This window comes from Sturnus vulgaris, chromosome 2 (genome assembly GCF_052056855.1).
Source record: "Sturnus vulgaris isolate bStuVul1 chromosome 2, bStuVul1.hap1, whole genome shotgun sequence".
In the NCBI taxonomy this organism is placed as follows: Eukaryota; Metazoa; Chordata; class Aves; order Passeriformes; family Sturnidae; genus Sturnus; species Sturnus vulgaris.
In genome coordinates, this window is record NC_142244.1 from 115,871,828 (window position 1) to 115,895,203 (window position 23,376).

At 43.7% G+C, this 23,376-nt stretch overlaps 1 protein-coding gene across 4 annotated transcripts; it reads right to left on the reverse strand.

Moving 5' to 3' along the window:
* Window positions 1–305: 305 nt before the first annotated feature.
* Window positions 306–18,695, reverse strand: B3GALT5 (beta-1,3-galactosyltransferase 5). 4 transcript variants are annotated; one of them, XM_088160472.1, is made up of 3 exons: window positions 18,426–18,695; window positions 6,100–6,288; window positions 306–5,649 (listed from the first exon to the last, which is right to left on the reverse strand). In XM_088160472.1, the coding sequence occupies exons 2-3, from the start codon at window positions 6,178–6,180 to the stop codon at window positions 4,696–4,698; spliced, it is 1,035 nt and encodes a 344-aa protein (XP_088016598.1). In that variant the 5' UTR covers window positions 6,181–6,288; window positions 18,426–18,695; the 3' UTR covers window positions 306–4,695. The 4 variants fall into 4 exon arrangements, with proteins under 4 accessions (XP_088016598.1, XP_088016599.1, XP_088016597.1 ...); XM_088160473.1 differs by lacking the exon at window positions 18,426–18,695 and adding an exon at window positions 18,151–18,419; XM_088160471.1 differs by lacking the exon at window positions 18,426–18,695 and adding an exon at window positions 17,490–17,789.
* Window positions 18,696–23,376: the final 4,681 nt, after the last annotated feature.

A 23,376-nucleotide genomic window follows, 5' to 3' on the forward strand; every position in this document is an offset into this window, starting at 1 on the left:
AAGGTATCACCTGTGGTTAAATTTATCTTTTTCTTTCAATTCCCTCACTATTTCCTAAGTCGTTTTTGAGAAAGGGAGAAAATTCGAGTGTTTCAAATTCAGATTTAACAAGACCAAGTGCTGTCATTTCCAGCCTAAATGATTATAAATGATAAATTAATGATAAATTATAAACTCTACTGATTTTAAAGTAAAAAAAAAAGTTCCTTTTCCTTTCCTGGAAAAGGAACCATCCCCCTACCACGACTACACCCCAAAATGTTGGTACATTCACAACCAGAAATACAAGCAAACAGACACTAAACTGTGGTAGCAAAATTCTTTACTAATAAAATACCAAACATGGAACCGTTGGCTCAACACTCTCGTGTTCTGTACAAATAATTACAAACATTGGCACGAGTTTTAAATGGACATTGCATTGTCACCCACACAGATCCGTGAGGAGCAGCATTCCCATCACACCCAGCACACACCAGGAGCTCTTTTGTCCCTTTCCTCCTTGAAATAAGGCAAAATTCCCACTGCAGAAATCCACCCTGTGTTTCCAGAAGTGCCTGAGTCAGACGAGCTGTGAGACCAAATCCTTCGTGCATAGCTCTGAAAATCCTCATTTGAACTGAGAATGCATTAGCTGATGAATTTGGGTTGTGGGGGGGGAAAAAAAATTGTGTTAATTTTTCTGCATCCAAAAACTGATCTTGGAAGAAACAGAATGTGCTGAAATGCAACCAACTCTAAGACACTGTCAGCTCTGCTGATTTCTGTGCTCCTCCCTACTCAGAAGCAGAGGAGTAACTTTTAGATTACCTTTTTAAAGCTATTCATAAAATAAAATTTAAAAATTTTAATGAACTTCTAACCCAGAATGTATAAAAATGTTGGGGTAGTGCTCACCTTCTGCAGACAAACTGCCCCCAAATTGCCTGAATTCTTTTATCAGCCTATACAAAATTTAAAAATAAGTATATGTACACTGCAATACTGTGTTTACAGCTCTACTTGTATTTCTCATTGTTTTGTGATGGTCATTCATGGGAAAATGCATCTCATTTTTCAAAAGGCCACTAATACTGTTTTGTTTGTTTTAAAATTCATTATCTGAGGCCTCAGCTGCAAAAGCTAATTTAATTTAGCTGATACATATAAACTCACTAGCACAGTGCTTTTGTTTAAACAAATGGATTTGCCTTACATGCAATCATCTGCCTTTCCTTCAGTCACATTTTCCAGCAGGGTAACGTTATGTTTTAAGTAATTAATTATGCAATTAATATATTCTTCTTCAAAGCAGCCTAGGGAGCAGGGGAGGGGTTTGATCTGGAGAAAAGGAGGCTCAGGGGAATTTCATTGCTCTCCACAAATCCCTGACAGGAGGGTGGGGTGAGATGGGGATTGGTCTCTTCTCCCAGGAAAAAGCAACAGGACAAGGAGAAATGGCTTCAAGTTGCACCAGGGGAGGTTTAGATGGCATTTATGAACAATTTCTTCACAGAAAGGATGGTCAAGCACAGGGACAGGCTGCCCCAGGAAGGGGTGGGATCACTGTCCCTGGAAGTGTTCAAAACATGTGTAGATGGGGTGCTTAGGGACACCTTTTGGGGTTAAGGGGTGGACTCAATGAAAACTTGCAGTTCCTTTCCAACCTAAACAATTCTACGATTCTGTGAATGAAAAGATCAGTTTCTAGATCATCACATTGAGGAATATTCCGTGCAGCAGCTAAAAGCATTCACTTGGGAAGCCACTGTGCAGAGAGGAGAGGAGCAGGATCCCCAAATCCCTGACACTGCAGCCTGAGCTCATCTGCTCCTCTGCAGAGCAGTGACAAATTAAACACTCGTGGGCAGCCATTGAGACTGATGTGGGGGCAAATCATTCTGGAGACATCTTGCACAGGTCACTTGAAATGACAAACACATCTCCCTGGAAACACTGATGGTTTCTTGTCTGGGAACTCGTCCCCAATGGCACATCAGAGATGGGTTTCATGGAACCACAGAATGGTTGGGTTTGGGTTAAAGAACATCCATTTCCACCCCCTTGCCATGGGACATCTTCCACTAGGATTTAGCCCCAAAAATGCAGAGGTGGAGGCAGCAGAAGTGACCACCTGAGAACAGTTTACAGCTGGATTCAAGTGATTTGGAACCGTCCTGAACTCAAATAAAAGCCACAAGAGGTCAAGCAGGACTTAGTCCTCAAGAGTGACTTTTTTTATGCTGATGCAAAGCCACAAACTGCTGGCACCAGGCACAGAGGTGGAAGTGAGACCTACAATTGCCTGCAGCATTATTTCATTGTTACATTATTATTTATTACTCTATTAGTACCTCTGGGAACAAGAAGAGAACATCAGGCTGATGATGCTGTCCCAGATCACAGACCTCTGCCCCTCAAGCCAGGGAGCTAGGAATGCCCAGGAAATATTCCTTTCTGCTCAGCATTTTTCCATAAATTAAAGGAATAACCAGCTTGCACCTTGGGCACAAGAGCAATGAATGACACAAGATATTTCTGCATATCACGTGGAAAGAATAGTGATTAAAAAGATGTTGGCTTGGCTTTATCAGTCTGACCCATCACATCTTCTGAAGGCAGCAAAAGTGTTCAGAAAAGAGATGAATTGTAAGTAAAATTGAGCTATAAAAATATTTTAATTCTTTAAATAAAATATTAAAAGTTTATCAAAGAAGCTTAAAATGAAGAAGGCCATTCTTCTGTCAAACAAATAAACATTGTTTCTTTCATCATCAGTGGTCAAATGTAAGTGCATGATCTCAGGTTACTCTACACCAGAGGAAAATAAATACTATTTTATGACCATTATTAAATATGTCTCAGGATTTTCCTACTGAAAATATTTATCCTGCTCTTCAGACACAGGCAATTAAAATGAGATGCTTGGGAAATCCTCACCAAGAAGGAGTTGAAAAGAGGGAAAGAAAGAAAGAAAGAAAGAAAGAAAGAAAGAAAGAAAGAAAGAAAGAAAGAAAGAAAGAAAGAAAGAAAGAAAGAAAGAAAGAAAGAAAGAAAGAAAGAAAGAAAGAAAGAAAGAAAGAAAGAAAGAAAGAAAGAAAGAAAGAAAGAAAGAAAGAAAGAAAGAAAGAAAGAAAGAAAGAAAGAAAGAAAGAAAGAAAGAAAGAAAGAAAGAAAGAAAGAAAGAAAGAAAGAAAGAAAGAAAGAAAGAAAGAAAGAAAGAAAGAAAAGAATCCTTCTTTTCAATAAAAAGAAAAGAAACAATAAAAATAAATAACACCAAAATAATAAAATCTACTTTCCTGTCTTTCTTCCATGCTTTTATCATGCTGGGTGTCAGATCCCCTCAGCTCCCCTTGGGAACAGCTCCACTTTCGCTGCTTTTTGGAAAAAACACTTCACACAGACATTACAGGCATTCCGTGCTGATAACACTGACCTTGCCTGTGCCTGCAGGAAAATCAAACAGGAGCATTGCCTAAGGGAGGATTTCTGAGCTCCCTTCTCCCTCCTCAGAGCCCTGAAGGATTTTTCAGCATCTGCTGTAAAGACCCCACTCCTTATCTCTGAAACTTATAACCATCCCAGAGATTTCATGAGTCTTTGCTTGGGAATGAAATAAGAAATAGAAAATGATTGCTTGAGCACATTTTGCCACTAGGTCTTGTTCAAAAGAGAAAAATCCTCCTGTCTTCTCCCTCACACACCCAGTTTCTCTTTGGAAAAAAAAAAGTCTAAATCACTGTAAGTGACTCTAGTTTAGCCTTGGCAAACCATTCACAGTAGCTCTCAGGCAATCACAGTGAGACACAAATATCAAGGATATCTCCAGGGTCTGTTTTAATAGGAAGAGCAGGACACCCTCCACTGGCTCCACCACGGGTTGTTTTTGGGAGGAAGCACACACAAGGAAACATCCACCAGGTGACCTGCAGTGCCCAAGGTTGTCCTGAGAGCATTGCATGGGCAAATTCTACCATCTCTCCAAAAAAAAAAAAAACCCTGGTGTAGACTGAAGGAGGGATCTGTGCCAGGATGCAGCTCAGCCCACACAGAGCTGGCTGCAAGGGCAGGGCTGCAGTTCCTCTGCCAGGAGGGAGCATCCTGACAGCCACAAATATCATCCCTTAGGAGACTGCACAGATGGGTGCAGGAATTTATCAAGGGCCACCAGGAAGATGGTGCAGATTTGATTTTCTGAACAAAAGCGCTTTGACTTTTTTTTTTTTTTTTTTTGTTTGGCACAGCAGAAATGTTCCCAGGCCCCTGGCAGCAGGGTGGGTTAGCAACCCTGAATGTTTCAGGGAAATAAATAATAATAATAATAATTATTGTAACTTGTGCAGAGAAGTGATGCACAGAGGTGGGAGTGAATGGGAGAGAAGGAAATTTGCATGTTCTTGGGCAGAAATAGGGAATTTTTTCACAGAAAGGGTGGTTAAGCACTGGAAGGGGCTGTCCACGAAGTGTTCAAGGAATGACTGGACGTGGCACTCAGTGCTCTGGTTTAGTTGACAAGGGGATGCTTAATCAAAGATTTGACTCAATGATCATGGAGGTCTTTTCCAACCTTAACAGTTCTCTGATTCTGTGATTAAAATAACATTTCAAAGTCATTAACGTGATGGAGCTGGAGTTAATTGGGAGTGTGCTGGAGTGGGGAGCAGCCCTGTAAAAGCAGAGAATTTCAGTTTGTTCAGTGGAGCAGGGCAGGTGCTAGAGCACTCCTCCTTGAGTTCCTGCCACTAAGTGGTTCCAGTAGCTCAGCTGCTCGAGGGGTTTTACTCCGTGGCACGTCACGATTTTCCTGAAGCGAGGAACAGAGAACCTGATCCTTTCTGGGAAAAACGTCTGCTCCGAGTGGAGCTCCTCCAGCTGAATTTTTAATTTGTCAAGGCACAGTCCTATGAACACATCCTCCAGTTTAATGAATGGAACACTCTCAGAAATGTTATAGATCTGGCTGGCTACGTCGCTGGATAAAACATACCCAGTCCCAGAACAAAAGGGTGGGTAGGTCGATCCTGGATACTCTTCCTTACTCACATACCACTTACTCCTTCTCGTCCTGATGGGCTGCTCGTGCAGTTTTAAAAAGCCTGTGAAGAATCCAGCAGTCTTCTTTTTCCTCAGAAGGAGCTCAGTGAGGTAAAAAACGTTGACAAACACATCTGTGTCGGTTTTCATGGCAAAGCTGGACTGGGAACAAAACCTGTGAATCCACTCGATTCCCATCATGGTCTTTAGGGTCAGGTTGTAATAGGTGTCCATAAAGTTCTTCTGGATGATGTCTCTGTACCTCTGGCTCTCAGCAGTGATGTCAGCCTGCTGCCTGGCATTCCCAGGGCTCCCCAGGAGGAAAAACGTCACCAGGCGCTTCCCAGCCACGGTCCTGTCCTTGCCCCAGGTGTGCCTGATGGCCATCCTGGCACTCACCTGCTGGCACGAGGATGCCACGAGCAGCACAAGGAAAGGAGGGTTCTTGAGGCAGTCAACATCTGGGAGCTGGGAGAAGTTCCCTTCGATCCTCCTGAAAGTCTCCACGGGGAAGGTGTAACCCTGGCTGCTCTCACAGGACGTGCAGAATTGGGTCCAGCTGAAGAAAACCCAGAAGCTGGCACTGCTGAGCCCCAGCAGGCAGAAAAACAGCCTGAACTTTCTGGAATCTGTCTGAAAGGAAGAAGAAGGAGCAGCACATCCATAAAAATAATCTGAGGTTCCTCTCAGCGCTCTGCTCCCAACTCCCTGCACAGGGATTTAAAGCCAGCTCAGCTCTAATAGGAAGCTGCCTGTTTGAGGGCACTCACCCACGTGCATTTCTCCTCCTGTCACCCCCATGAGATGTTCTGCTGGCAGATTCACACTTGGGCTTAACTTGAATCTGCCCTCCAAGCCAGTGTATCCTCAGAAATCCACACAAGCGTGTCCACTGACACCAGGTTACCCAGGCTGATGCTCCAAACCTCCTCCCCGTTTTCAGCATCCTACAAACCAAGGTTGGACCCACCAGGGCCGCAGGAGGAGCAGATTTATGCCTCCATCTCAGAGGGCAGAGAATAACAATGATAGCTTTTTTATTTGTTTTGGCGTTTTTTTGTTGTTTTTTTTTTTTTTAAATACCGTGTTTCTCCATTTGTGCATGTGTCCCAGAGCCAGCAGGTATCCAACAGGCCAACAGGTATCCAGCCAGATTCCTCTCATCTTCACCCCCTTTGTGTCCTGTGGGGCTCTTGCACCAACCCAGAAACTGCTCCTGATCCTTTTGCTGGAGGAGCCATGAGTCACATTTTTGAAGTTGGGTCAGCTGCCCTGAAAAAAAGAAAAGCAGCAAAACAGCAGTGGGTCACATTATTTGGATGTTTCAGCTTGTGCAGAGTTTGAGTGACTCACTAGGACATGCTGAGGTGAGAAGAGTCTTGTCCTATTCCTCTCCCCTTTTTAAGTGAGAAAGATCCAGACAACAACAACAATGTTCATTCATTTAACCTTTTAAGAGATTAATGAGCTGGACATCATCTTATAATTCTAATACAAATTTTGAGTGAGAGAAAAATTATCAAAGCAAACCCCCAACCCTTGCAGTGCCAAAAATATTACATATCTCCATAAATTAACCTGGTGAGAGGAGTTTAAGGCTCGAGTTGCTCATTCCAGAAAGTCACAGACTCTCCTACTGCTATTTTAGAGCACTAGCATGGGGCAATTTTTACCAAGGGGAAACTTCCACCTTCCCCCTTCTTAACAAAGGATTGTATCTGGCTCCCCAACTAAAAACACAGCAAACCAAGTTAACCATGCCCAGAGCTGCAGATTTCATGGAAATTTGATCTCTGCCTTCTGACCAGGAATGTTGTGTGTAGACTCCCCCAAATTCACCTTAGTGACTTCCATTTGCTCAAATTCCCCTTTCCAGGCAATCAAGAGTATTGCATTGCAGGATTTAAGTTCATTTGAAAGTCCAGCCAGGTGTCCCTGGAACCAAATCCTGCTCATTTTACCCCCAAGAATAGACCCATTGACTTCAGTGAGAGCTCTCAAAAGCATGAAACAAGTAGAACTGGAGTCTTGGTTTACTGGAATTGCTCCCACAGTGAAGTGTGCTTTTACAATGATTCACTAATGAATTTTGAAAATGTTTCAAAAGTTCACATTTCTTCTGGCACCTATATTTAAATTCACTTTATCCTTAAACAGAGTATTCTTCAGATCTGATTTTTTCTTGTATTTATAGCCCACAGTAGTCTTGTAATTAACTTTACAACTGCTTTAGTTAAATATGTATATAAAATTGTGTAAGATTATACATATGCAGTTATATTATATGTACATGCAAAAGATTATACAAAAATCTGCTCTGCATCTGTTCTCACATTCTTCAGTGGCCTGGGAGGAAGCACATGAATAGCCTGAATGGTGTTTTCAGGACAGGGTGCTGTTCTGAGGTTGACAATGGAGATGTCCAAGAGGTTTGCTCCTGTCACCAGCTCACAGAAGACTCTTTGAGAGTCTGATATGTCTCTGTTACAGAAATTCCAGAACATGTACAAACCAAACACTGAACTAAGAATATAATGGAGAGCAACTTTCTATTAAAACCCATTAAAACCTTGCCACAAATATCCAAGTGCAAGGTGCCATAACACACAACAACCATTTTACAGGATTTCAGTAGAATCAGACTAATGTAACGTCACCATTCTTTACTTTTTGTTTCCAGCATTGGTAACAGATCTAAAAAAAAACTTTTAAAGGTCCTTGTTTTGGATAGCTGGGTGAGCAGCCTTTACCATTCCTGCCACCTTTCCCATTCTGCCTTTCCAGAATCAGATTGCCTTCCCCTTTCAGGCCACGCTGAAGGAGCACAGCTTGCACACACACACATAAACACATAAACACACAAACAAACACAGCTGGGCAATGCAAACGTTTGCAAATGCATGCAAATTGTAAACAGCATTTTAGAAGTTTTGCAAGTGGCACACATGTCCATGTATCCTGTCCCTGTGCAGGGAACAAGGGATGGGCAGTGGCCTCAGTAAGAAGAGCCATGGAACCATGGAATGGTTTGGGTTGAAAAGGATCTTAAAGATCCTCAAAGCCCATCCAGTGTCACCCCTGCCATGGCAGGGACACCTCCCACTGTCCCAGGCTGCTCCAGCCCCAATGTCCAGCCTGAGAGAACTCCAAGGTGACAGAGACACAAGCTGCTTCCTCCTGCCAAGGCCAGTTTTCTTCAAAACCCATCCATCAATCCTTGTTTTCAGATGAACAGGGAGAATTCTGAACACCAAAACCATTTTCTTTTAGTGCAGGCAGGGCAGTTCCTTGGAGCACTGAAGTTTCTGTATCAGGGAATTAAATCACCCTGGTATTGTCTCCTTACCCATGAGATGCTGAGCCCCCCTCTCACCCCCATTTTGCATCAAAACAAATCTTTCTGGTTTTATATAAAGAAAAATGCATGACACCATACTTGATTTTTCTTTGTGATCTCAGTCAGAAATCAGAGTTTTTAATAACCTCAAAGCTTTTTCCATCTCCTGTTTTTCCAACTGCAAAACATTTTATGAAGGGCATTGCCAAAAAAAGTGCTTGTTTCATATCCTAGAGTTTTCTTAAACTGACTGGCACTTCATGGGTCTCTGCAGCTGTGGCTTGCATGGAATCCTGGCACCAAACCATGTGGGATTTGCAGCCTCTTGTCACACTCACCTGAAACGAACACACACAAAAAAAGGCTCTGCTCTCTCCCAGCAGCTTAAGGGGAGTTGAACATTTTTTATTCTCTTTGTTATTTATCAAATCCCTCCTTTTTCTTGAGACTGTCTCTTTTAGGCAAGTCACAATACTTCATTTTTCAGCACAAAATGTTACAACAACTCTGACACTGAACACAAACAAGTGAAAACTCTGCAGTGGTTACAGAGGACTGCCACAAATGCATTTTGCAGCAGTCCCCAGTCTGGGAGCCATGAATTAAGCCAACCTCATCAAAGAGTTTTCTTCTTTCTGCCACTCTTCTATTGCTTTTTCTCTCGATTTTTGTCTGCTGGGCTTCAAACTCATCCCTGATGTAAGTGCAACATTCTGGTCCTATAATAGCACATTTTTCCTTAAGGCCATGAGGTTGTGTGGGGCCTCATTCCTGCCAGCATTCCTTGAGAACATATCCAGCAATTAGCTACATTTAATATTTTAGCTACTTCGAATTTTTGTAGGAAATTTCATGACTTATCCCTCCATGAAACTCTAAAGGTGTTTTTGGCAAATAAAGATTTTGGTGAACTGTTAAGATACATCTTACAGAGACGAGCAATACTTCAGCTGCAAGTACTCAATTTCAGTTGCAAACTTCATTTTTTTTTCCTCATATTTTATTCTAGTTGGGCGTAATAATTAAAGTTTAATAGTATAATTGATTTTTTTTCTGCCTTTCCTCTGGCTTGTGACCATCATGGAGTGTGTAAATCCCACTGGATTCCCAAGGCTTTGCTGACTTGTCCCACTACTCCTGCTATAAAATGAGACCCTCTGCTGATGACATTCCTAGAGGAGCTCCAAAGCATGGAAATATTTGATTTAGAAATATTTTCATGACTTCTTTTGCCATGTTGATACAACAGGGAAATGCTTCAGGTCACCCAGAAAGGGGATCCACTAAAAGATATTTACAGCTCTCTTTGCATGGAAATTCTGTAAAGCCAATTTGCCAATAATCTCCAGGAGAGTTACTACATTTGATAGCCTGAATCACTAATTTATTCTCTCAGAAACTATTACTTGTCCAGCTGGGGTGACTTCCCATCCAGCAGGGTGAAATTTAGAATAGAATGCTTTGATTAACTGACGAATTTTTGTGTTGTATTCTGATTTAATATCTGACCCTGCAGCTCTGTAGCTGCTCACAAACAGCTGGGCCAGCGTTTGTGCCAGCTGGGCACAAGGGAATAATTCAAAAGATTTCACAGGATCTAGGAAGCCCAAAGCTAGAGACATCATTTGTGCTTTTGAAGATGTTTGAAAGCAGCCTGAGTATCATCAGGCCATATAATAAAGTCTTTATGGGCAGTTTTAAAAGTCCATAAAAAGGGTGGACCAATAATCCAAAATCCCTTTAAATCTATTACAGTGAACCATTCAAAATTTATTTATTTATTTACCTTTTTTCTTTTTTATTGTGGTTATGTGTGTTGTGGATAACTTAGCAATTTTTAAGTTAGTTAGCAATTTTATTAATTGCTTTTGAGTCTTATACCAACTGATAATCTTTACTATTAACATTTTTGACTGGCAAAATTGGAGTTCACCAACAACCTGTACCTTAAAATTTTCTTAATAATAGGTAATGAGCCTCCTCAATGTTTTAATTTTAAAGGATATTTGTTTTGTCTTACCAGGCCTGTGTCTTATTTAATTTGATTCTCACAGGTTCTGCTCTTTTTGACTTTTCAGGAATCTCCCTGGCCCACACAATGGGGATGACTGCATTCTTAATTTTCTTTGGGGTAAGTTCAGATTGGGAAGTCAGTGTAATATAAAAATTAAAGTTTATATGTATTTAGACTCGAAGATTTTAATTTTATTATCTTCTTCCTGAAACTTGATTTTTTGCACTCAACTTTCCCAGTAAGTTTTTCCTTAATAACAGTTTTGGAGAGTTCAGCAGGTACAGAAATTAATGGGTTATTTATAATTTTCCTAGTTCGAAATTGTTGGCATCACTAGACTTCCCTTGCAGGGTATTTAATACTGAATAATTGGTTCCTGTGCCTACTAAAAATTCCAGGTTTTCATTCCTTAGTGTGGCTGTTTCCAGAGGCTCTGCTGTTGCTATGAGAAGGTTTGGAGGAGTCCTGGGTTTTACCTGAGGATACTCCTGCTTCCAATATTTATATTTTTTTTTGTAATATGTGTATTTATTAGTTCCCAATCTTCCTAATGAAGATCGAGGAACTGAACCCCTTCCCTGTTACAAGACTCCTCCCTGAGGCTAAGAATTTTTTGCTGTTTTCTTTTATATTTACTATCATTTTCTGTTTAGTTTTTTTCTGGTTTTTTTGGGTTTTTTTTCTTTTTTTCTTTTTTTGGATTTGCACATTGATACACTGCCCATGCAACATCAAGTAGTTTACCTATATTAAAACCTATATTTATATAGTTTATATAACCTATATTTATATATAACCTATATTTATAGTGTTTACCTATATTAAAAATCCATTTCTTGGATTTTCCATAGTTTTATTCTGATATCATCTGAGGATTGTACTATGAAAGTAGGAGCCAGGTGACTTTTGTCCTCCTCAAAAACGATTTCTTATCTTTATTTCTCTCTTATCTATGCCTGCAGCTGGCCTTTTCAGCTCTCTATGCACAAAACTTTACAGCTAAGTCTTAAACTTTCTTTTTTCATTGACAATCTAAATGCTGGTAGCTCTTCCACCAAAATATCAGAAAACCAAGTTTCAAAATCCCTGTTTTAAAATACCAGAATGCTAAGTTCTAAAATACCAAAGTAACACATATTTAAAATATTCAAATACTAAGTCCCAAAATACTAAGGTAATGCAGTTTCAAAATATTAGAATACCAAGTTCCAAAATACTAAAATTATTCTGCTGCAAAATACCAGAACACCAAGCTTCAAAATATCAAAGTAACCCAGCTTTAATATTAAATTATAAAGACATTAAATTCTAAAATACCCAATTCCAACATACCAATTTTCAGGTGTCTTATGTGGGCAGGATTCCCAAACTCAAGAGAATGCCCTAATGTCACAAAGGGATCCTTCCTGTGTCCCAGATGAATTTGGGGGAATCTGTGATTTTCTCCAGGAAAGCACAAAAAATCCCGGAGCCTCAGGGGAGACCAGGCAGTTGTCCTGTGTAGGTTCACCACAAATGACACCAAAACTAGTGGAAATAAACTTCTCTAACTTTCTTTCTATTGCTTCTTTTTACATAATTTGCCAAAAACCCACTGGAAGCCTCTTTATCTGTTTCTCCACTGGTCCCAGACACATTTATCATCCTCTGGGCTTGCCTTGGCATCCTTTTATCTTTTTTCCTTTTTTTTGTCAGTTAGTCTTTAAATTCTATCCAGCAGCTTCAGGGGAGCTGAAAATGTTTGTTCTGTGTGTTATTTATCACTGGGACCTTATGAAGAGTGGCCAAGGCCTGGGGTCTGAATCCCAAACTGCAGAATTCTCTATTTTTCAAGTGTGGCACAAACTCCCTGCTACCAAAATCCTGCCATGGGCAGCAGCTTGGCTTTGGGGTCACACCACTGACCCTGCTGGAATGGAAACTCCTCAAAGTGCCAAAGCCTAATTACTGCATCGAAATTAACCTGACACGTCCTTCAGGTCTGCTAATGAGTGTAATTATCTGAGAGCAGGGCTCTGTGCCACGCAGCTCGGGGAAAGCAGAGAAAGGGAAGTAGGTCTGGAGTCCCCCTGAGGAGCAGGTTCAATTTAAAGAATTTAAAGGTTCAATTGAAAGAATTTAAAGGTCCAATTTAAAGGAGTACACTTTTCTCAGCTTTTCTGGGCCACAGCTCCAGTCGGGTCCAGGGGATGGCTGGTGATGTTCTGCACTGAGGTCACGCACATCAGCCAGGGAAAAACCCAAACCCAAAGTGCTTTGGACCATCTGCCAAAGTCCCTGCTTTGGAAAAAGACTCCAACAGCTGCAGCCCCAAAAGCAGAGGCACGACTTAAAGACAGTGGCCAGGGGCTCCAGCCTCAAATCCTCAAATCCTGCACAGTTAAAGTCAGCAGCGTTATTCCCATTTGCTTTTCCTAATCACTAAATGCAATATATGCCCTGGTAAAAGGACTAGCAAAAGCTGCTAACTCCCGATTTTCCTTGGAATTACGCCCCTAAATTGCTTTTTCATAAGCTCAGCATGACACAGAGAAGGAGTCAGCACACACAGATAATAAGAAAATGTCAAGAACAGCGGGAAACATTTATTTTTTTTCCTAAATGCAAGAGTTTCAGAGGAGCAGGGGCCAGTCTGGAGCTCTCCAAAATGACATTTCTGGTGAAGCCACGGGTGTCACCAGATTTTTGTATGAACAGTGTGCTCACCCACACTGGCAGGCAAAAAGGGAGGAAACACAAAGTGCAGGACAAGGGAAGAACTTTTTGTGCTGCCCTTTCTGAACCTTTGTCCCTCTGATGTCCCTCTCACCTCTCAGGTGGTGTCTCCTTGTCAGTCCATCAGCAGGCAGAGCAAGGCACTGCTCCTCCACACACACCACATTCTGCCACTTCAGCACTGAGTTGCTGGGATCATTATTTATGGACAGATTGTATTTTTTTCCTTTTTTTTTTCTCCTTTATTTTTCCTTTTTTTTCCTTTTTTTTCCCCTTTCTTTTTTTTCTTTATATTTTCCTTTTCTTTTTCCCTTTATTTTTACTCTTTTTTCCCTTTCTTTTTTTCTTTATTTTTGCCTTTATTTTTCTCTTTCTTTTTTTTCTTTATACTTTCCTTTTATTTTTATTCTTTTTTCCCTTTCTTTTTTTTATTTTTTCCCTTTATTTTTTCTCTTTCTTTTTTTCCCTTTCTTTTTCCCCTTAATTTTTGTTCTTTATTTTTTTCCCTTTATTTTTCCCTTTATTTTTATTCTTTTTTTTCCTTTCTTTTTTTTCCTTTTTTAATTTGTTTTTTTCCCTTTTCCCCTTTATTTTTCCCCTTTTTTCTTTATTTTTTTCCCTTTATTTTTATTCTTTTTTTCCCCTTTCTTTTTTCTTTATTTTTTTCCCCTTTCTTTTTTTCCTCTTTTTTTCCCTTTACTTTTTTTCTTTTTTCTTTCCTTTTTTCCTCTTTTTTCCCCCCTTTTTTCCTTTTACTTTTTTCCTTTTCTTTTTTTTTGTTTTTGTTTTTGTTTTTGTTTTTGTTTTGTTTGATTTGGCTTTTGTTTATTTGCTTTGTTGTCTTTTTATTTTAATTTCGATTCCTTTTGTCTCTTTGGTTTTTCTCTCTTTTTTTTTTCTGTGATGGGAGGGGGTTTTGCTTTCCCATCTCCTCCCACACCTGTTGTGATGGGATCTGAATAGAAAAAAAAAAAAGGGTTCTGAGGGCTGGGTTTTGTTTTAAGCTTTCCAAAACGAGCTTCTGCTTCTCCACAATATTTTATATCCAGAGAGTGACTCTGTCACAGACCCAGCCCAGGAGCCACTAAGCCATCAATTAGACAACAGATAGAAAACCAGCATTACTGTCATGGGTTTGTAAATCCTGCTACGTCTCCTGGCTTATGCTCTGTCATTATGGTACTAATTCCCATTTAGCTGATTGACCCTGTGACTCCAACAGCAGACTGAATTTTCTTTGCAAAAGCTTGGGCTGGTTTTTATTTACTACTTTGGGTTTTAATAAGGAGAGAATTCGGAATAATTAAAAGGAAAAAGATGTGCAGTAAAAACAAGTGAAGTTATGAATTTTCTAGAGGAAGAAAAACTAGAGGGAGATGTCACATTCTAGATTAATGTAAGCCAAATGAAATACCATTTACCATATATACATTTATATGCATGTAACTCTATTCTCAAGGGCATGGCCAACATGGCCTAAACACTGGCACAGCCATAATAAGCAAAGAAACATTTTTCACAGCAATCAAAGAAAAATCATAGTGAAAAAAAAAAGGAGACACTTTAAAATATAAACTGGTTAAAATTCAGTATCTGAGCAAGAGTCCCTTCAAGTTTCACATCCTTGCCCCATTGTGCTATGAGGCAATTTCAGAAGAGCCACCTGACCCACAATAACTCCTTAACCTCACCCCTTCAGAGGCAAATTTGCCCCATTTCCTCCTCTGAATCACATTTTCTGTACCACAGGGGGTGATTTACTGGTGGTTAACCACAGCCCCAGCAGATTGATTAAACACAACTTTAACACAGCCACTGTCCCAGGGGCAGAGCACAGGCACAGGGGGGACTTCTGCAGGCAGCACTCATCCATTTAATAGCTGCATCTTTCTTTTTACAGGGAAAGAACAAAAATTCATGGGCCTCATCCACTCAGAAAAGTGTTCCCAGCTCAGATACAGAAGTGTCACCTTGGGTGAGGAAATTTCCATTATTAAAATGGCCCAGACCAGGTGTCCTTGGGTTCTGCCTCTGTCCCTACCCAGATGCATAAAGGAGAATCAAGACCATGGCAAGAGGGAAGGCCTTTGTGGCACAGAAATCTTTTGAACCAAAGGATTCATCTTCCTCCTTATAAAAAAAAATAAAAATCAAGAGCCATTAGCTCATAATGTACCTTGATCTCATCCACCCAGCCATGAGCTCTTGCTCATAACATCTGTTTTGAAAAGCCAAAAAAGCATCCTCTGACCAAAATGCAATTTTGCTCTCAAAATCAGCAAAAAGTTTGTGTCTTGGAGTGACTCAAACTGAGACAGTTTGGCTCTGGTAATGTCACAGGAAATAAGTGCTGCAACTGAGGAGTCAAAAAGAAATATATTCCCAGAAACTTTAGCCAAGCTAGGGAAGCTTGCTTCTATTTTAAAATATCAGCTTGCTTTTCCAAGCCACCTGCAAAATTCTCTGGATGAATCCTGGCCCTTAAACACCCACAGAAATGTTCAGTTTGGGTATTGAGTAAGGCCAGATCCTTTTCCCAGGATGAAGATGCTGCAGTGGGGGCTGGAGGAGTCCTGTTGCAGAGCTCAGACCATCAGTGCAGGGACACTGTCCAGGACACCCAGGGCAGTCCAACCCCCAGTGCAGGTGCTCTGTGTCCTTTTTAGGAGCATATTTGGACTTTTTTGACTCAATCCACTTGCACCAGTGATGCAAACACAGCTGGCAGGCAGCCAGCCAAGGGCATCCTCTCTCACAGGCAGGGAAAACAGCAATGCCCTGGGGCTCTCCCTCTTTCTCTCTCATCTTGGTCGTGTTTTTTCCCCAAACATTCAGCCTAAAAGCCTTCTCCTCCTTTCTCTGTCCTCCCTTCACCTGCTGAGCATCAACCATCCCTCTCTGCATTTCTCTCCAATGCTAATATTCTTTTCTTTTAATGCTCCCTCTATTCCTACAATACCCCCATGTTCCTTTTATCACTGATTCTAATGGGCATATTTAACTTATTTCAGAATGGCCTCATGAATCAGTAATTTTACCTTACTTGCTCAATTCCAAACCTCAGATCTCAGCACAGACAAGCAGCTGTCCACAATGGGATGAATCAGAGCACCTGACCCTGTGTAAACTCATGTGCTTCATTGTGCTGAACAGGAATAAAATCCAATCCAATTCCTCCTATCTTCATAAACAAAGCAATAAGGAAATTTCTTCCTTAGGCTCTTGTTGCCATTGCCAGGACTCCAAAAGTACAGTTCTCTGAGTTATAGAAGCACCATTCTTCGAAAATTCTGTGCCCCCAAACCAAATTATTTATTGCACATTCATAAGTAGTGCTGTTTGTTGGATTTCTACATCTTAATGCAAAAGAGAAATAAAACTGAAAAAGGTATTTCAGATAGAAATCTAAATGAGGATCTTGCTCTTCTCCCTTGGAAACCGTCTCAAGATACATGAAGGAAGAAGTAAAATAGCACTGAAGAGAAGTGATAATTATGCAGGTTGTAAAAAAAAAACCCAAAAAACATTCAAAATGGGAAAAATTGCCAATAAAGACATTCCAATATTACTCCTAAGTCTTTGACTGCTGCTCAGTCCTGATGAAATCGCTGTAGGATGAGGACCTGCCAGGATTCTGCCTTGCAGGTGTTTTTTCCCCCCTATTTTAAGCTGGGGGAGCACTTGGAGCAGGTGAGCCTGGTGCTCATGCTTTACCCTTTTTTTTTTCTGTGCCTCTTGGCACAGTTATTTTTTGGTGTTTGGAACTTTATACTCCTCTAACAGTTGAACTAAGTCTTTGCATTCATGTGTCTCTTAAAGCATCAAGTCTGGTACTTTGGGAGGGAAAATCTTCCTGGGCAAAGGAGCACAAATCCGACTGTGGGGCCCTCATGCTGGCACATCCTTTGTCAATAATTACTTGGCTTTAAAAGTGCTGATTATACACAGAAATATTTGTGGGATCAGGTCCAGTGGCTGCTTTTTTAATTACTTACCTGTGCGTCGTGGATCTTTTTTTTTTTTTTTCCAGCATTCCATCCAAGCTCCCAGCAGGACAGCGAGGAGAACGCTGCCCTGGCTTTGTCCTAATTGATCCTGGTCTTTATGTGGGGCTGCCAAAATGTTCCCCCGTGTGAAACACCCATTAAATCTGGCAAGCGAATTACTCATTAGCACGTTTCCCAACCCAAAATCAGTGTGCCCTGGTGCCAATGACCACGATCCCCGGGGGATGGACACGGCAGTGCAGAGCCGGACATCCCTGCCTCGGGAGGTCTGGATGCTGACCCCGCTTCCCAGAGCAGCTCCCTCTGCTCTGCCTGTCCCCACGGCAGAGTTTGGGAAAGTCGGAGAGGCGGCCCCGAGGATCCAGGCGGGGAGGGAGCCGGTCCCTGCTCACGGTCCTACCTGGAGCTGGGCGAAGGAAGAGGCACCTGCTCAGCCCGGGATGCTCCCGCAGCGCATCTTCCCGGCGGGATCGCCGCCACCTCTGCCCGGCTGTCCCCGTGTCCCCCCGCAGCCCTGTCCCCATCCAGGGGCTCAGGCTCCGGAGCTAGAAGCGGAGGAAGGCGGCGATGCGGCAGCGGTAACCTGAACTCCCTGCCTGCCTCTTCCCTCTCTCCCTCCTCCTTCCCTCTCTCCCTCCCTCTCTCCCTCCCTCTCCCTCCCTCTCAGACCCACTGAACCCTGCGGCTCCATCGGCAGGGAAGGGCAGGTTAGGAGATGGGTGTAAATTCTTTTATTTGGGGTATTTTGGATGGGAAGGGAGGAGGCAGCGCCCTGCCAGGAGCGGGAGCTGGAATTGGTGTCAGCCCTTGCCGGCGCTGGGAAAGTTCGGCTGGGCGCTCCCAATTACCAACAGCACAGCCTTGATTTACTCCGTGGGACAGAAATCCCCCTCTGCTCAAAATCCTGCGCTCAGGCACCCTCGGAGGGGTTTTCTTCCTGATGGGGAATAACAATCCGGGGAAAAGGGGGAAGAAAGGGGAGCAAACCTCTCAGGGAGCCGCGTCGCCGGGGTGACAGCATCTCTCACCTCCCAGGATGTCGGGGTGACAGCATCCCTCACCTCCCGGGATCCAGGGGTGACAGCATCCCTCACCTCCCGGGATGTCGGGGTGACAGCATCCCTCACCTCCCGGGATCCAGGGGTGACAGCATCCCTCATCTCCTCTTTCCCTGGACCTCCGTATCTGCTTCACCCCGGAGCTGTCCGGGCTCAGGATAGCAACTCTCAGCCCAACCTTTGCTTCAGGGCAAATTACGAGTCCAGCCAGGACGCCCGATCCCTTCCCAGGGCCACTTCCAGTACTTGGAGCACGTGGAGAACTGCAGCGCGTTTACCTTCATAAACTGTCCCCGGGTGACGGCAACCAGCGACAGCTTCACACCGCAATTATTGAGGCAAATGGCTCCGGGGGAAAGACATTTCTCCTCTAAACGCTGCAAGCTCCAGCAGGAAAAACAACAACAACAACAACAAAAACCCTCTCTCAGACAAACGTTGTGGATAAAGCCCCACATTTAATAGCAAAATACCCAGAGATGATCCAGGGCACTTTGAATTTCTAGCGAGAAAATATTCGCTTTGATTTGTCATTGTCTTTTTTTTTTTTTTTTTTTTTTTTTTTTTTTTTTTTTTTTTTTTTTTTGAAACAGGTTGTTAGAGCGCAGCGTAAGAAAACACGAGACAAATCAATCACAGCGAGCTGCTGGCAGCTCCCTTTCTCCTCCCCCTCCACTCCAAGGCTGGAGATGGAGAGATGTAGTTAAGGAGACACACAAAATGCTGTTTGCTTCTGGTACTTTGCAGACAAATACAAGTGAGAAAGGACGTCCAGATCCACTTCCAGATTTGCTGCAGAAAGGACTGCCCCAAATGCTTTCTCTTTTTTTAAATTATTCAGAAAAAACCACTCCCAGGTAGCTTTAGTTTCCTGTAATGAGGAATAAGGCACCAAAGAATGCCTGTGCCTCCCTCTGCATGCACGACTCTCCTTTGTACTCCAAGTTCCTATAAAAATCTTCCCTTTAGTTTTGGGAAAGTGGTAACACTTCCTTTGTCACAGTCTGACCTACAAAGTCCGACAGCTACTGCACGGAAATTATCTGCCCTCCACCTGGAAATGGGGCATTTTCCCATGGAAATCAGGAATTCAGTGTTGGGGCTGGGGCCCCAACCTCTGCCCACATCACTGATGAACATCACACTGCTCAGGGCAGCCCTAAAATGAGAATCATGGAATCCCAGGATGGTTTGGGTTGGAAGGGACCTTAAAGCTCATCCAGTGCCACCCCTGCCATGGCAGGGACACCTTCCACTGTCCCAGGCTGCTCCAGCCCCAATGTCCAACCTGGCCTTGGGCACTGCCAGGGATCCAGGGGCAGCCACAGCTGCTCTGGGCACCCTGTGCCAGGGCCTGCCCACCCTGCCAGGGAACAATTCCTTCTCCTATCCATCCTAACCCTGCCCTCCTTCAGCTCAGGGTCATTCCCCCTTATCCTGTCACTCCATGCCCTTGTGAAAAGTCCCTCTCCAACTCTCTTGTAACACATTAACTGTGAGGGGCTCAAAGGTCTCCCTGGAGCCTTCTCTTGTCCAGGAGAGCAATCCCAGCTCTCTCAGCCTGTCTCTACAGGCTCTCAGAGGTGCTCCAGCCCCTCATCCTCCTGTTCCTGCTCATTCCATAGCTCCACGTCCTTCTCGTGCTGGGCACCCAGAGGTGGGTGCAGCACTGCAGGTGGGGGCTCACAGGGGCAGTGGAGAGGGGGAGGAATGCATTGCCAATCCATAAAAAGCAGTTTCCACTCCCTCCAGCCATGCCAGTCACCTCCAGGTCACTGCTCCCAGCCTGCTCTGTGAGTTTTAGCAATTTGTTTCTCCACAGTTTTTAGTTTTTTAGCTGTTTTTTTTTTTCCCTGTCAGCAGAGCCAGGGAGGCTCCAGGGCACTCAGCCTCAAAGCACTCACTGCATGGGCAGATTACACAGCCCAAGGTCTGGGAGGGGCATGAGGGGATGGAAAATAAGCTGTGGAATATCAAGCCTTTGTGCTGGGGGAAAAAAAATCACCCTACAAGCACAATCTACTCCTCTCTGCCTCTGATCCAGGACTGTGTTTGCTGTGAGTCCCCCCCTACCCCAGCATTTCAGCAGAGTAATGCACACATGTGCCTGCATTTCACCAGCAGTAAATTCAAGCCAACATATATCTACATGGAGTCAGGCCCCAAAGAGTGAGTCAGGGCCTAAATCAGTGTTGCAATTGAACTAAAATAATCTAAGCCTGCTCTAAATGCACATAGCTTTAACCTGTCACATCAAATGAAAATTATATACTTAAACTGTAATCTTCCTGTTCCCTTAGTCATCAAAAGAGGCCAGATCAAATTTAAAAAAAAAAAAAAAAAAAAAAGAAGAGAGCGTGGATGCTGTTCAGAGGAGGAGGTGAGGCTCATGGAGCAGGATATTCAGGATATTCACAGAACCACAGAGGCTGGAAAAGCCCTCCCAGCCCATGCAGTCCCAGCTGTGCCCCATGGCCACCTTGTCCCCAGCCCAGAGCACTGAGTGCCACCTCCAGGTGCCACCTCCAGGGATGGGCACTCCAAAGCTCCCTGGGCAGCCCCTGCCAGTGTCTAATGGAGAAATTCTTCCTGATTCTCAGCCTGATGTCCAGCCTGAGTTTCCCCTGGCAAAACCTGAGGCTATTCCCTCTTGTGCTGTCACTTGGGAGCAGAGCCCACCTGGCTGCACCCTCCTGTCAGGGAGTGACAGAGAAAGACAAGGTCCCCTCTGAGCCTCCTTTTCTCCTGGCTAAAAAACCCCATAAGCCCCTCCTCATATGACTTGAAATTCTGCTTGAACCAGGGGGTGTTTCTGCCTTCCAAGGCAGACTCAGCCCCAAACTCAGCCCCCTCCAGCCCTCCCATCCATTCTTCAATCACAAAACCAGCAGCTGGAGTCTCTGCTTCATCAGTGGCTCTGTGTTTTCATCTCCTCTGACAAGTCTGGGTGGACACGGCCTGCCTAAGTGACAGTAAATATTTCCACACCCGAGATTGTCAGAGCATAAGGCAGGCAGGGATAAGGTCAGGCTGCAAACACCCACCTAAAGATGCCATTGTCTGCCTGGGGTTGAGGTTTGCTATGTTTTGTTTATTTCTCCATGATGAAAAATGAGAGTAGGAGCTCTGTCCTTGGGTTTCTCTGATAAGGCAGCTGTGGGGGCAGGCTCAGGAGCTCTTGTAGATGAAGGGGGTCACTGATTTCCACTCTGCCACTGGGTGTAGGAATGGGATGTTTTGATGGCTTCACTGCCTGACTGCACTGGAAGCTTTAAGGATATTCACTCTAAAGCAAAACCAAACCTAATTTTCATGTAGAATTTTTCAAGATTTTTCTACAGAAATCTACAGATTTATTTCAGTCAGGAGGAGTTTTGTTGAAATAACAGCCTCAGCCTTTCAATGGGCACAGTTTATGTTACAAAGACACAACAGCAGCCCAGATCAACCTCATATGAGGAAAATTGTTCCCAAGAAACCCTACTTGTAAGGCAGCAAAATGGTTTCTACCCTCAGATTTACAGGATTATTATTCTACTGATGCAAAATTGATAGGTTTTGTCCAGAGCAGCTGTGGCTGCCCAATGTCTGGAAGTGCCCAAGGCCAGGTTGGATATTGGGGTTTGGAGCAACCTGGGAATAGTGTCCCTGCCCATGGCAGAGGGTGGAATGAATGAATTTTAAGGTCCCCTCCAACCCAAACCATTCTGTGATTCTGTGGCTCTAAACCCACCCCTTTGGCAGACAGTGAAGGGACTTTGGTAGCCAAGACACACCAGGTACCTCACTATGCATGATTTAAATTCACTGATTTTATAACAGCACCTCTGCCACAGGGGTGGGTTGAACAGTGGTCACTTAATTAGATCAAAATATGTAAAATTCTTCTACAACTTGTGCAAACAAGGCCTAAATACCTCTCAGCATCAGCAGTTAACAAGATAAGTGGGTAGCCAGCGTTGTGTACTATCCCCACAGCTGCCTCCCGTACCCATCAGTGCTCCTGGGGCTGCCTCCTGTCCTACTTTAATCCCTCAGAGCACAGAAAGGTCTTTTCCTGCTGACAGACTCATGTCCAGGCAGGTTTTGAGTATTTCCAGAAAAGGAAACTCCTCAGCATCTCTGGGCAGCCTCTTCCCATGCTTTGTCACCACCACAGGAAAGTTTTCCTTCATATTCAGATGGAACTGCATGTGTTGCAGTTTTTGCCTTGTCCTGCTGCTGGGTACCACTGAAAAGTCTGGGTGTAGCCCCAGCCAGGCTCTTGCACTGCCCAAAGTGAATCCTTTCAATAAATTCCTATTTTATTCCTTTTGCTCTGTCTATTCTCTGTTCCAGCTCAGCCTTTCCAGGCAACAGATCCATCCCCTTGGCACCTGCCTGTAAGACATTTGGGTGCATTGATAAGGTCATGGAATTCCAGAATGGTTTGGGTTGGAAAAGACCTTAAACATCATCCAGTGCCACCCCTGCCATGGCAGGGACACCTCCCACTGTCCCAGGCTGCTCCAGCCCCAATGTCCAACCTGGCCTTGGGCACTGCCAGGGATCCAGGGGCAGCCACAGCTGCTCTGGGCAATCCCAGGGAACAATTCCTGCCCAATCTCCTTCCTGAGGATGCCAAAGCCATGTCACCACCTCAAAGAGCAGGGTGAGCCCTGGCTCTGCATGGCTTCCAGCTCTCCCTGCCCTCTGAGTGGCATCCAGGGCACTGAGGGTGTCAGTCCATCCTCACCCTCACCCTGCCAGCCTCACACTGGCCAGGCTCAAAGGTTTGGCTCAGCCATGACCTACAGGGAGCAGGCAGCTCCCTCCTCACCCCCTCCCTGGGCTGAGCCATCTCAGCTGATCACACCCTGTGTCCTGTGCCAGCACCTGGCAGAGCAGCCAGGGTGGAAGTGTGGTTTTCACTGGTGCCTTCAGGTGCCACCAGAGCTTCCCACATCCCTCCTTTTGTGCTAGGGGGATGAGGCTCAGAGCCTTTTTGGCTTTAACTAAGGCATGTGGCTTTTCAATAAGTAGTGCTGATGCCTGGAGAGGCTGCCTGGAACAGAGGCTGGACAGTGTTAAAGGAATAAAGCAGGGATTTATTAAAAGGCCTTCAAAAGATTCACATTGGGCAGTGCAAGAGCCTGGCCATGGCTACACCCAAGATGGACCCAGAGTCAGGAGTTTTCACACTTCTATCAGTTTTGGTCCATTTCCATATTGGGGTTCATTGTCCAATTC